The following is a 12934-nucleotide window of genomic DNA, read 5'->3' as shown; positions in this document are numbered from 1 at the left end:
TAAAAAAAAATAATAATTTAGCTCAAACACAAACAAGATTGCAGAGGGTTAATGGAAGCAGGAAGAAGAATGTTTACCCACAGAACTTAAAACAGACCAATTTCATTCTCTTTCATATGATACTTTTGTTGCCCTTCCCTGTCCACTGCTCTGCCTCAGGTCTTCACCAGCACGTAAAGGAATCCCAACTCTTGGGGCTCTTGGTAATGAGGCAGAGGAGAAACAGTACCTGCTAAACACAAGATGCTATTCCTACCTCCAGTGCCTCCATGAAGATCCAAAGAGCCAGAAGAACAACACCAGCATCTAAAAAAACCCGTGCAATATAAAGGGAGCAACTTGCTTTCCTCCCTGGAAGTCTACCTACCCATGCCCCATTCCCAGCATCCTGGCCAAGTATTTCCACCCATGCCTGAATTCGCGTCCCCACCCACAGGTGCTGTACACAGAGGTGTGCACACAGGCCTTTGCAATGCTCTTCCCTCCCCCGTCTCCTCTCAGCCAGGAGGACAGCATCCAGACCTGCTGAGCGCTTGCCTCACTCTATGCCTGCATGCTGTACATTTCTTGGAGCTGCAGAAGTTCATTTCACAGCAAAGGAACATGTCCTAGAACATGCTGAGCTATTGCACTATTGCAATTTCTTCTCTTCTGTGAAGTGCCCTTTCATGCAATTGCCATTCTGATATACAGGGCTGGCTCCCTTCCTTCTGCACCACACCACAGCTTTGTAGAGGATGAAGCCAATGCCAGCCAGACACAGCAAGAGAAGTGCCAAGATGTCCAGGCAGAAGTACTCATATAAGGACAGGTCGTAGACAGCAGGGCGAAGATACGGTGCCCCATCATGACGAAGGAGGTATTCCAGCCAGTACACTGTCCTATTAAGAGCGTGCATCGGTGTGTCGAGGTGCAGAGCTGAAATGAACTTGGCTGCTTTTCTGTAGCTGCAAGGGAGAAAGAGGACAAGAAGTTATCCTTGTGACAGCAGCTTCATAGCTGAGAAGTGATCTGATATGTCCACCAGTGCCTTCAAGTCCCAAATGATACCTTGGGAGACTGGCAAATTTCTTCTACAATCGGCTTCATAGTTGCCTCCAAAAGCCACTCCGATGGCAATCATTAGCCATGGCAGCACAAGTCAGACTGCATTTTACTTTGTGTTTTGTTAGCAAGACCGGCAGTTCAGTTCCCAAATCTCTTGGTAAGATGGTGACAGATGCTCAGTGGATTCATGTGGATTGTTGCTTTCTGAGGGGAGTTTGTACCAGAAGACCTTACCAGCAGTCACACATTTGATGACTGGTCTAATCCTTCAAGGTACCAGGTGGTGACAATTTATACTGAGGTCAGTAGTTGAGAGCTCCTAACAGCTAACAAAAATCAAGCTCTCAGACTGCATTTCAGAAATGAACAGTGGCATATTTCCTATTAGACAGTGGACACCCTGTGTCACTGTGCTGTAAAAAATCTAGGAAAGAGTAAAGAATCTGGTTTTGAGAAGAAACAATTGGAGCATTATCTGCAGTCCACTGTCTGCACTAGCTGTTTTTGCCAAAAGTTGTTTGGACAAGAACAGGGAGACCACAAGGTGAGGACGCGACCTCACTTTCCCTGATCACAGGCTGGTATTAAAAGGAGAAGAGGTTTATGCATCAGTGTCTCAAAGCTTTCTAAGAAAGCTACAGTCAGAGCCAAATAAGACTGGATCACGCTCTCTCACAGCAAGTGCTAGAGTATCTCTTCGTGCAAGCATCTCAGGATTACAAGGTGCTAACATGTCTGGCCTGCTGAGCAATGTTTGCAACACTACTTGATCCAGAAGCCACTACTGGCTGCGTAAGGGACGATGCAAAGACATGTCAGTCCCTACTGCCTTTGCCAAGGAAGAGCTCAGTGCTTCTGAATGCCTCACCTCGGGTCAGAGATAACAGCGACGATGGCCTGGTAAAGATCCTCTTCTCTTACTCTGCTCCAGTCCATGAGGATGCCCATGCCCTTTGCCTGCACTCTGGTCATGATGTCAAACTGGTCCCCATAGAAAGGAAACCCCACCACTGGTACACCGTGATAAATTGCCTCGAATACACCATTCATCCCGCAGTGGCTGACAAAGGCTTTTACATTGGGATGGCCTGCAGGGAAAGAAACAGAGGCAAGTCAGTGCATCCTTCACAGAAATGGGACTGCTCCTGACTTTCTGTTCAGAGTATTGATTTGTGTTTAAGGATAAACAGGTGTGCTGTACTGAGAGGAAGAATGTTCATGTTATCCTTTGGGAATGTACCCTGCTTTTGGCAGGCAAAAGCTTGCTGAGTAGATTCTGGAGGAGGAGGGAAATGGAGCTAAGATACAGCTTCAAACAAGCATTAGGTGAGGACCAAGTTATTTACAGATCAGACTCGCAAAAAGTGACAGACTTAGACCCACAAGGGTGCCGTTTTCCTTGTACATCTTTGCTGTGGTTTGGACTAAACTCTAGGGGTGTCACTAGCTGTACACACACATTCTCTGTCTCACCTAGCAGATCGTTCTGGGGCAGCCACTCCATCATCAGCGTATTCTCACCCAGGTTGTTCGGCTTCTGTCCAAAGTATCTGTGGGAGGAGGATAAAAGAAAAAAGAAAAAACACCACACACACACACACAACAATTATAAATTCAATCAAATCAAGAGATAGAAGACAAACATGTGTTTTGAGCTGGAATCACCCCTCAATAATGATTTTCATCAACTTGCGCTGAGAGGAATCCCACTTCCCCCTCACCTCCACACGACCCTCTGCGGGAGGCGAGCAAACGCACCAGCCATCTTCTCCACCAAGTCACTCGGGAGAGCTCGGATCCCAATGCCAAAGGAGACAACAACAACACCTGCATCTGCTGCTTCCACCCAGAGACGCAGACCCTGCAGGCAAAACATACACAGCTGCCTTGAAACTTTCCTGGAGAAAGGATCTTCCTACTGTTGTCTCTGCCAGTAGAAAATGCTCTATGGAGAGGCTGAAGCCAAATCCAGCTGGAGCACAAAGCTACATGTTTCTGACCAGGCAACGAACTCTAGAACTGCTGCGATTTCTGCACCCAGCCAGGCAGAAATTGCTTGAATACCTGCTGGGCGTGGGAGCTCTGCGGGGAGGTGTCTAACAACTAAATTTCCTACTACTTTGGATGGCTTTCAGCAGCAGCAGGTAATGCAATTACTCTTTGGGAAGGAGGGCTCTGAAAACACAGGCTGGGGCCCACACAGGAGCAACCAGAGCAGCAAAGAAAACAGGAGTGAAATGAGGAAACCAAGGCTATCTTCCAACATTGTTACAAGACAAGAGGTCTGTCAGGGTCTCTAGCTATGGGCTAATATAACAGCTGAAATGTCAACCAAGCAGAGTCAGGAACAACATCTTGTTTGAAACCCCCCACAAACACTCTGACTTTCAAAACTGCTGAAGTGGCAGAAGGTTTTGTCATCTTGCTGGGATACTCCTACCTCTCTTTGATAGCTACTTCCAGGTAGCAGATTTAGTCTCCATTTCTTCAGTAGAGAGGCAAGTACAACTCCATGAGAAACCACAGCTGGTCATACTTTGTTTTGAGCTTATCTGTGATGCTACATAAACAGGTACATATCTAGGAGAGAGTCCTCGGTTTCTTTGACCAGTGGAAAGAAGAAATCAGCCAGTATGACTGCTATGGAGCAAACACAAAGTATTCCCTTCCATGCTGGGTTGGGCTGAGCCCATCTCTCATTATGGATTCTTTCCTGCTTCAAGTTTCCCATATATTATGTCACAGTCAGGAGCATTTCAGGGAAGTTTCCTAAAATCCATCTCTTGAATCTGAACACTTCATTGAAAGGCACAGTACAATAACATGAAGGGGATGAAAAAAAAAGTTCTCCTGGCTGTTAAAGGAGAAAAATAGGATGGTTAACCCAAAATATCTTATAGTCAGTAGTCTACAAGGTTGAAGATCACAATACAGAAGAATTTCAAAATGCATTTTAGTGTTTTTCTCTGAGAACATCTGTCCTTTGTTAGATGCTTTGGGGATTTGGGGATGCAAACCTATCTTTGCAGAAGAGCTTAAAAAGCCCTAAAACAACCCTGTAAAAAAAAAAAAAAAATAGGACTTCAACCAAGGGTTTTGGTTTCTCCATTCTCTTGACTTTCATACTTTCTTTTGAGCAACACAACTGCTAAAATTGTTAAAGAAGAGAAAGTACCAGTTTTGTTTTGATAGTTAAAACTAAGATGACTCTGGTAACTACCTTATCCATTATAATCAAGCATTAACATTTGACTTTCAGAAACAGCATTAAAGTTGCTAAGAGAAGCACAGTTGACCACCAGAAATTCTCACCATCTCTCAAATATGCATCTGTAATCCCGTGTCCTGATTAAAGAAACTCTCAACCACTGTGTTTCAAATATGAGGAAATAAATACCTTAATTACATAACTCAGCTCCTGTTCAGATGGGAGAGTCCTTAAGATACACCTAGGTCTGCAAAGGCCTTCTTTCCCCTTGGTATCCTGTAACCCAGGTACAGACATGCCTACCTGCTAGCACTACAGACACAGCCTATTGCAGGGCTCTGGGCTTATCTCCATCCCGTAGGCACTCTGGGCTCAGCTCTGGAAGCTGTGAAGCGCGTGAGTAATGCCATGGCAAACAACTCCCTTCTTTAAAAGGAAGGCATATACATGGCCAGATTGGACTAAGCCAGTATTTTGCAAGACCTGTGAGCCAGCCACTCTCTGATACAGTTTTTGGAGTACCCTGCATGCACTGTATTACCGACATACTATACCACATGGAGAAGGTTGATCAGCAGTTATACGCACCTGGAGAACTTTTGTTCTAAAGCACCTAATCTCACTTTTTCCTTTTAACTGGAAAAAAATTGGCATCCACAACCTTAATTAAAGCTGCCAGAGTTCTTAATAGACCTCTAATAATTTGAAAGTTGTATCTTATCTCCATTTCAGTCCCCTGCCTGGGGAACAGGGACAACTTGACTTCCTGAGCTTCACTATCCTGTTCAATTTCCCCTCAGCATTTGTAAAAGTGGTAGCGCAATGGAAGGAACGGCAGACAGGTCCTGCTCTTTCCCATGGCATCTTCACTTGGAGAGTTTAAGAGCTTGGCCCTCTGGATTTATTACTGGTGATAGTAGGGTACCAGTCAGAGAAAACCTCTGGAATGCCTGGGGAGTTTTTCTCAGGGCTACCACTTAAAGAAAAGGAGGATGGGACAGTTTTCGATCTTGTACACTTGAATTTATACACATTGAATTTGATCATACAACAAACAACAACAAACAACACTCCCCCATGAGTTAAGACTACAAGCTCCAGGGCAGAAATGCCCTACAAGAAATAGGATTAAGGAGGAAATTCTGGATTAACTTAAACCAGTGATGAAGCAATACAGACTAATTACTCTTCCTGTTTCCTCCTCAAGTACACAGAAACGAACAAACAAAATACTACTGATTCAGTCCCAGAGGCAGTACTGCCAGTACAGGGTTTCCGTGAGCCATTTGACATGGGGAGTGCAGCCAGCTCCCACTTCAGGGTGGGCAGCTTAATTCTATATCCTCCCCACATCCCCACCATCCTCAGGGCTCCCTGTCTCCCTGCTGCACACAGGCTCCAAAACACAGCAGCTTTCCTGAGGCTCCACAGCAATTATGAGACTTTTCAGCAGCAGATTCGCACCAAATAGCTCCCCAGGTGAATACTCAGTCACAGCTCAAAGCTTTCCTGCACTTACCACTGGAAGGGGCTTTGCAGGCTCAGCAAGGATGCCACCCGTGAAAATGACATGGGGAAGTGTTGGCCGGGGAAAGTCCAGCACCACATCATTACAGAGGAAGAAGAGGCTGGTTCCATGGACAAGGTCCAACATGGATGTCTTGGGCTCCACACTGTGCTTCTCCATGAGGCGTTCAAACTTGGGCAGGATGACCAGCTTTGTGGCCACGCGAGTGATCACGTAGACCAGGAGATTCCAAGTCCTGCCAAAGAAGCCCATCTTGTCTGTCATCAGGGAGTTGAACTCAGGGACATAGGCAATGGGGGAAGTGGCACCAATCTCTGCTGGGAACCAGAAACCAGTGGAGATCACAGCATATTTGACATGGAGGAGGTGGGCCAGGATAAAGCCACACATTTCATTGGGGTCCACCAACAGCAGGTCAAAATGCTCATGCTGGAGTTTCTGCAGAAGGGTAGAGTTTCCCAGAACCAGGTCGCAGTTTTCCAGGTACTTCTCCAGAAAGGAGAACACTTCCAGAGAGGTCATCTTCCCTTGGAAGACACGCTTTATCTTCTCCTGCACCCAGGCGTCTGCACTCTCCATGCTGAAGATGCCCTGGTACCTTTGTATACGGAAGCCTGGCAGGTAGGCTTCTACATCCCGACCCTCATGAAGAAGTAGCACAGGGTCGTGGCCCCGGTCAGTCAGTGCCTCTGCCACTCGCATGAAGACTCGCAAGTGGCTGTCAAAGACTATGGTAGGCATGATCAGCACCTTGGCACCATGACACAGCTCCAGACTGAAAGCAGCCATTAGAAAGAGAAGAGCAGCAGGACACAGTAGCACCTTCATCTTCATAACTGCAAGGAGAGAAACATACTATTAATATAGCATGAAACGCTCAGTCACATACTTGGGCAACCAACAACTGGGATTGCAACTGCAAGCCAGGAGCTCATGAGCTGGGAGAGGAGAGCAGTCTGGAGTTGATCAGTGCAGGAAAATCCCAAAGCTGGATATTAGGTGTATCAGGGAAGGGTCTTCTAGAAATTGAGAACACACTGTCTGCACTGATCTGCTCCTAAGGCTCAGAAACCAGCAGACCGACTTGCAATGTCATTAGAGGAGGAAAGCTATTGGAGGAGTCCTGCTGGGTCCCAGTGCGAGCTGCAACACTCACTGCTCAATCCCCATTTACCCCTACAGAACTAGAACAGCTGGATTTTATTTCTATTTCTACCTAGCCAGAATTGCTGACTAGCTCCAAGCCCTTGATGCCTGTGCAATCTCCCTGTGAGGCCGACAGAGCCTTTATTACCAGAGAAGATGCCAAGAGGCACTCTCCAGCTTTAGCTCTTGCAAGGCTGGCAGCTAGCAAGCCACCTTGCTCAGCCAAAACAGGGCAGGAGGAAGCCCATGTCACAGCAGGATCCCTTGGAGAGGGACATTAATCTTAGAGACAACAGCAGGGGTCTAGAAGGAAAGCTGCCCTGCTACACTCATTGCACGGGCGATGGACTGGCCGTGGGAGAATGGGGAAGCTCAATGCAAAGGGCTGGGAAGGGAAAGCAGGTGCCAGGCCACTGAAGCACTGGAAGAGGCGAAAATGAGCTGGCTGCAGAAAGGAGCGCAGAGACAACCTGCAACATACACAGCAACCTGACACCCCTTAGTCACACTCCTACAGCTGTCATCCCGTTCCCAGTTTGGTGTAACACCCAACATTTCTGTTGTGCAAGGGGTGTTGCTACATCACTGAAAGCGAACGCGCCTCACCCACACCTTGCATTATTTTGGGAAGAGAATTACATGATAATTATTTGGGAATAGTCAGAAACAGCAGTATCCTGAGGACCCAGTTCAGACACGTTAGGAAGGGCGGGGGAAAGAAGTTACAATGGGAACAACTACATATGGACGCTGGATGGCCCCAAATGCTACCCCAGTGGGGCTGCGGAGATATGGTGGAGCTGAATTTGGTCCAAGATGTACTGCCAGCCTCTCCACTATTACTTGATCAATTAAAAGGCAAGAAAGAAAGAGTCTAAAATAAGGTCCTGCTAAATACAATCTTCAGAGACCCTTCAACAGCTGGATAGGGGTTGTAAGGGGTACACTAGCCAGAGATAGCTAGTGGGAGTACAGACGTGGGAGATGAAAAGCAACAGGTTCCTCCCTCCCCATAGCCTTCCTGTCCCATGTAGCAGGGACATGTCAAAAAAACCCCGAGAAGCCACTGGCTGTGACCCTACCCTGTGCTGTACCAGAAACACAGCTACTAGCATTTGGACCCCACCAGGCCCATCCAGGGCCAGCTGGTTGGGTGCGGCTGCAGGAGGGATAAAAAGCGCTTGTCTGGATACCGAGGGCGTGTTTGGACTCACAGAGCAAGAGCTCCAGGAGGATGGAGACAAAGGCGACAGACTGGAGTCAAGGGAACAGAAGCTCTGCAAGGAAAGCAAGGATCTGCCCAGCATCCTGCCTCCCTGCCAGTGGGGACAGGCTGTCCTGTGCTGGCCGCAGGGTCAGGTCCTGGGCACTGCAGCAGAGGGTCCCTGTATAGTTACAACCCAAAAAGCCAGTCTAGTTCTCAGCTCACTTGAGAGGCGCAAAGGGGAATTCTCCTGCTCAGCATCAGGGAAGGCAAAGTGTTTGGCTGTGACCTTGCACAGCGGATCCAGAGCACAGGCAGCTTCCAGGGGAGAGAGTCATCAAGTGGTCTAGATGAAGGAAGGCTCAAGCTCCACCTGCTCCCCTCCCCACTTCACATCTCTTGCCAACACTGGACATGCAGCTACAGCCACTCACAAGCTTCGCAGCAGGATCCTCCGGCGGCAGCAGCAGGTAGTACCGCACATTGCAGCTGGGAGGCGAATTCACAGCCTGTACCTCAGCGAGGGTGTGAAATTCAAGTCAATGACAGATCACAAACTAGGTCCAAGAGCCAAGCAGACAGAACTACCTCGTTTGTGGTCTAGAAGTCCTGGCCCAGGGGCTAAATCTGCAAGATTTACCTACAGATACTGCAAGAAATAACACTGCCACTGAAAAGAAAAGAAAAGGTTTGTAAAGAGACAGAATGGGCCCTTTCCTATTTTCATGAGAAATGCTTGATAAAGCCATGAAAATCTGCCAATTTAGACAGAGGAATCCCGAAACTCTTCAGCTAACACTAACATCCAAAAGACAGAGATCTTGAGAAAGCTAATAAGAAAGCACATGCTACGGAGGGTTTAAGTTCTCCAGCCCTGGGCTGCAGGTTGAGGCAGGCATTTGCTGATGGCAGAAGAACCAGGACTAGAGCCTGCTGCAAGAGGGATGTGCAGGGGGAAGCCCCCTCATGGCTGCCATCGCGCGAGCAGGCAGCGTCATCCCTGTGTGCAGCACAAGCATTGTACCATCAGCTGCTGGGAGTCTGCACTAAAAGCCAAAGCATTGAAATTGAAATGGGAGGCAGCAGCAGAAGGGGAGTATTAGGGAAAAGAGAGAGAAATCAGCCCTCAGTCAGTCCTCAGATCTCCTAAGAGATCTCTTGCTGGGCTGAAATTTGCCCCTTGATTTTGCCATATTTAATATGTGTTTGACAGTGTATGGTTCTGCCATTAATGGAAGATTACATCAGTCTAACTAAAGTGAGGTACATGAACAGCTACAGCTCTAAAGACAGACATTTCTTCAGTTCAGGTGCCTTTTATTAGGGTGAAGTACTAAGACCTCTGACAGCAAGCGATCTGGGCAGAGAAACCCACACAGAGATTAGAGACCCCATTATTAGGGCTCTGCCCTTTACATTTCTCCCTATTCTCCAGTATTTTGTATTGCCTAATTTATGCCTAGGACTTGGGAACCCATATCCATGCGGCTGAATCATTTTCCTCTCCTGCATCCCGTCTCTACCCAGGTCTTGCCCAAAGTAAGAATAAATGTTTTCTCTTTAAATTTCTTAAGAATTAACAAAGCATCATAGTTCATTTGAAGCCAAAATGAAAAAGACATTTTCACCTGGATGCTTAAAAAGAAAAGAAAAGAAAAAAAATCTTCCTTTAATAGGAAACCAATGTTTGCCTCATCTGTTGAATACGATCTGGAAAAAATGGCACCATCTGCTACCATTAAGCTGATGACAACCAAGCTAGTTGTGGCTAACTTCAGGAAATCAAAGCTCAGTGCAAGCTGGCAGGTATGCAGCTGTGAGAGCAATTCTGCCACTGCAGGAAGATGTCTCACTACAAGCAGGAGCTGCTCAGGGTAATCTCTAGTAAAAAAATCAAGAAGATGCAATGCTGCATAAACTAAATAATGCTGAAGCAGGGGAAATCTAACCCAAAATCAAATATGACCCAGTGCTTGGTAGGCTTCTCCTCTGATTTTTGGATTTTCTCAGACTCCTGCTTCACCAGCATCACCTGGGTAAATCATACTAAAATGCTAATACTAGTATTTTAATACTAGAAACCTTGAGCAAAAACAAAACTTCCCCTCCAACAGCATCAAATATAAACTTCTCCAGGCAGCTTGTGGCACTGAGTTTTTTAAAATATTGTTTGCACACAAAGTTAATTGTGCACAGATGGTCTGCTCAAAACCTTTCTAACATTTTTCATTTGACCTTTCCATGGTGGTAAGAAACACAGAGAAAGAACAATGCCCAGGTCCCAAAAAGATCACGGGGAGCAACCACACCAGTGACTGGAAAGTCCACATCAGAACAGCTCCTACTCTGCACTACACACAGTGCTACAGCTTCCACACAGCAGCATCAGAAGCGCTCTGTTCATCCTCTTCCGTTTTGGACAGAGAGCGATGTAGTCCTGAAACAGTTCCCAGACTTTTGGGATCTTGGGCCATCTTCAGCGTCCTGCCTGGATCATCAGAGTTTAACAGAGGAAGTTCTTCCAGCAAGGTGAATCTGTGGGCCAGCACGCAGGTTGGCAATTTGTAGATCATAGCCAGGGAAACACGGTATGAAAGAAAATACAGGTCCATAATGGCTGAGAAAGGAATTAAAATCTGTTTCTCAGCTTGTCAAGACATCTGAAGTTACACACACCTTCAAGAACTTGAGCTGTGGGATGGTGTTAAACACCACAGATCTGCTTCCCAACCTGACCTCTCATCATACATTAAATCTGTCCAGATGGTGAGATTCCCCCCACTTCATATCCACAGGCTTCCCGATTGGCTTCTGGAAGGGAAAGAGATGGTATATATGCTAGAGTGTCTACAACAACAAGTTATTCTGGATGGTCTTTCCCCTTGCCTGCATCATGGCTGCAAGATGCAGAAGCAGCTGATGTGAGGATGTGCTCTTTGTGAGCCATTCCTCACTGCTCGCACCTGTCTCAGGTCTGCATCATGGAAACATTTAAGAGCACTATTTGTAATCCCTGGATGCTAGAGACAGGAAGGCTTGTGGCCATTTGCAAATTTCCATGTTGAAGTGTGAACACATGGCAGTTCAGTGCACCTTTTGGCCTTTAAGAATGGGTTATGCCATATGACAGTCAAGTTGAACAGGTTCCTGAGACTGCAGAGAAAACTGGAGAGATACAAAGGTACCAAACCTTAGAGAAGTGGTCAAGAGGGGTGGTGAGGAAAAGTTTCTTCCATTTATTGCCCTGTTATTTCAACTTCTTTCTGCAGAGAAGCACCACATTAAAAGAAAAAAGTCATTAAACATCCCAGGAGATTGTGAAACCTTGTGTAGGAAGCACTAAGGATTGATAAAGTCCTGTCAGACGAGTCTGATCGCATTTAACAGAATTACAGAAGTAGAGAAGCTGGAGATAAGACTCACCTTCAATAAAACAATTGACGCCCTCAAAAAAAAAAAAAAAAGCCTCCTTGGATCTGAGCATGCAGCAGGAATGAAACCTGGCTGAGCTGCCATAAACAAAGCTTGAGGAGGGATGCGCAGGAAGAAGAGGCAGAAGGGGAGAGGGAAGGACGCTCCCAGATCTAATCTCTAGGAAGGTGAAGCAAGTTACACAAAAGCGCTTTGAACATTTGTTCAGTTTCCAAGGCTCTGATCCGGCATAGTTAAGCAGACGCTTAACTCGTGCCCTCCAATACCCCTTTCAAAGTTACTGAAGCTATTTACACACGCGTCCTGGCAGAGCTAGGGCTGGACTGACAGCCGAGAACTCCCGGTGTTCCCTTCCTTCCTTTCCGCTGATGCACGAGCATTCGAGTGCCCCTGCCATTAGCTCAAAAAGTTCAGTCCGGTCCACAGACACACACCGAGAGCGTGGCTGGCAGGCGCGCAGAGCCAGCACCGCAGCACCCACGGGTGCCGCCGCCGCAGGCACACGCCGCGCGCGCCGAGCCGGCCTCGCGGAGCTGGGCCGTGCGCACAGGCCCGCCGTGGCCACCGCCGCCGAGAGCTCCCGGCGCCGCAGAGCGCCTTCCCCTCGCCCGGCGCCGCGTCCGCTCGCCGCAGCCTCTCGCCGCGCTGGCAGCGGCCGGGCCCCGGCGCGCATCCCGGCGCGCCGGCGGGGAAGGCAGGGCCGGCACCGCGGGGCTCGCGACCGCCCGCCCCGGCGGCGGGGAGGCATCGGGGCGCCGGCGGCCGGAGCTGCCCCGCCGCCGGAGCTGCCCCGCCGCCGCCCGGCCCGGCCCGGCCCCCGCCCGGCACCCACCTGCAGCCCGTCCCGCCGGGAGCGCGGCGCCGAAGAGAGGCGAGGGGAGCGCGCGTCGCCCGCTGCGCCCTCCGCGCCCGCCGCCGCCGCCGCCTTCCCCTTTCACGCCGGCCGGCGGCGGGCGCGGGCGGGCGGGGCCGGGACCGGGACCGGGCGGCGCAGCCCCGGCCCACACGCCGCGCCCACGGGCGGCCCCGCCGCCGCGCCCGGCCCCGGCCCCGGCCCCGGGCCCCGCCGCCGCCGCCGCGCTGAAACGGGGCCCGCCCGGGAGGGGCCTCTCGCCGCGCTCACCCCCGCCTGGCGCCCGGCTGCTCGCCCAGCCCCACAGGGCGGCGCGGCGGCTGGCCAGAGCCGTGCCTGGCGCCGGGGGGCCGAGGAGACCCCGGCCCCCACTTCTGATTCCTTTTAAGTGTATTAAAACTTCTGCTCTCGAGTTACCTCACAGCTGGCCCTTGCTCAGAGACCCACAGGAACTGGATGCTGTCTCTGGAGCCGCGACAAGGAGGAGACGGGGGACTGTCCTGCTCTCAGGCTGCA

At 49.2% G+C, this 12934-nt stretch overlaps 1 protein-coding gene across 2 annotated transcripts; it reads right to left on the bottom strand.

Moving 5' to 3' along the window:
* On the bottom strand, positions 1 to 12934 carry LOC106498896 (2-hydroxyacylsphingosine 1-beta-galactosyltransferase-like). 2 transcript variants are annotated; one of them, XM_013960224.2, is made up of 6 exons: positions 12836 to 12934; positions 5775 to 6619; positions 2769 to 2908; positions 2521 to 2597; positions 1916 to 2135; positions 1 to 947 (listed from the first exon to the last, which is right to left on the bottom strand). In XM_013960224.2, exons 2-6 carry the CDS (start codon positions 6615 to 6617, stop codon positions 632 to 634), a joined length of 1596 nt encoding a protein of 531 aa, XP_013815678.1. In that variant the 5' UTR covers positions 6618 to 6619; positions 12836 to 12934; the 3' UTR covers positions 1 to 631. The 2 variants fall into 2 exon arrangements, with proteins under 2 accessions (XP_013815678.1, XP_067155617.1); XM_067299516.1 differs by lacking the exon at positions 12836 to 12934 and adding an exon at positions 12398 to 12467.

This window comes from Apteryx mantelli, chromosome 7 (assembly GCF_036417845.1).
Source record: "Apteryx mantelli isolate bAptMan1 chromosome 7, bAptMan1.hap1, whole genome shotgun sequence".
Taxonomy (NCBI): domain Eukaryota; kingdom Metazoa; phylum Chordata; class Aves; order Apterygiformes; family Apterygidae; genus Apteryx; species Apteryx mantelli.
This window is presented reverse-complemented; position numbering and strand designations above follow the sequence as displayed.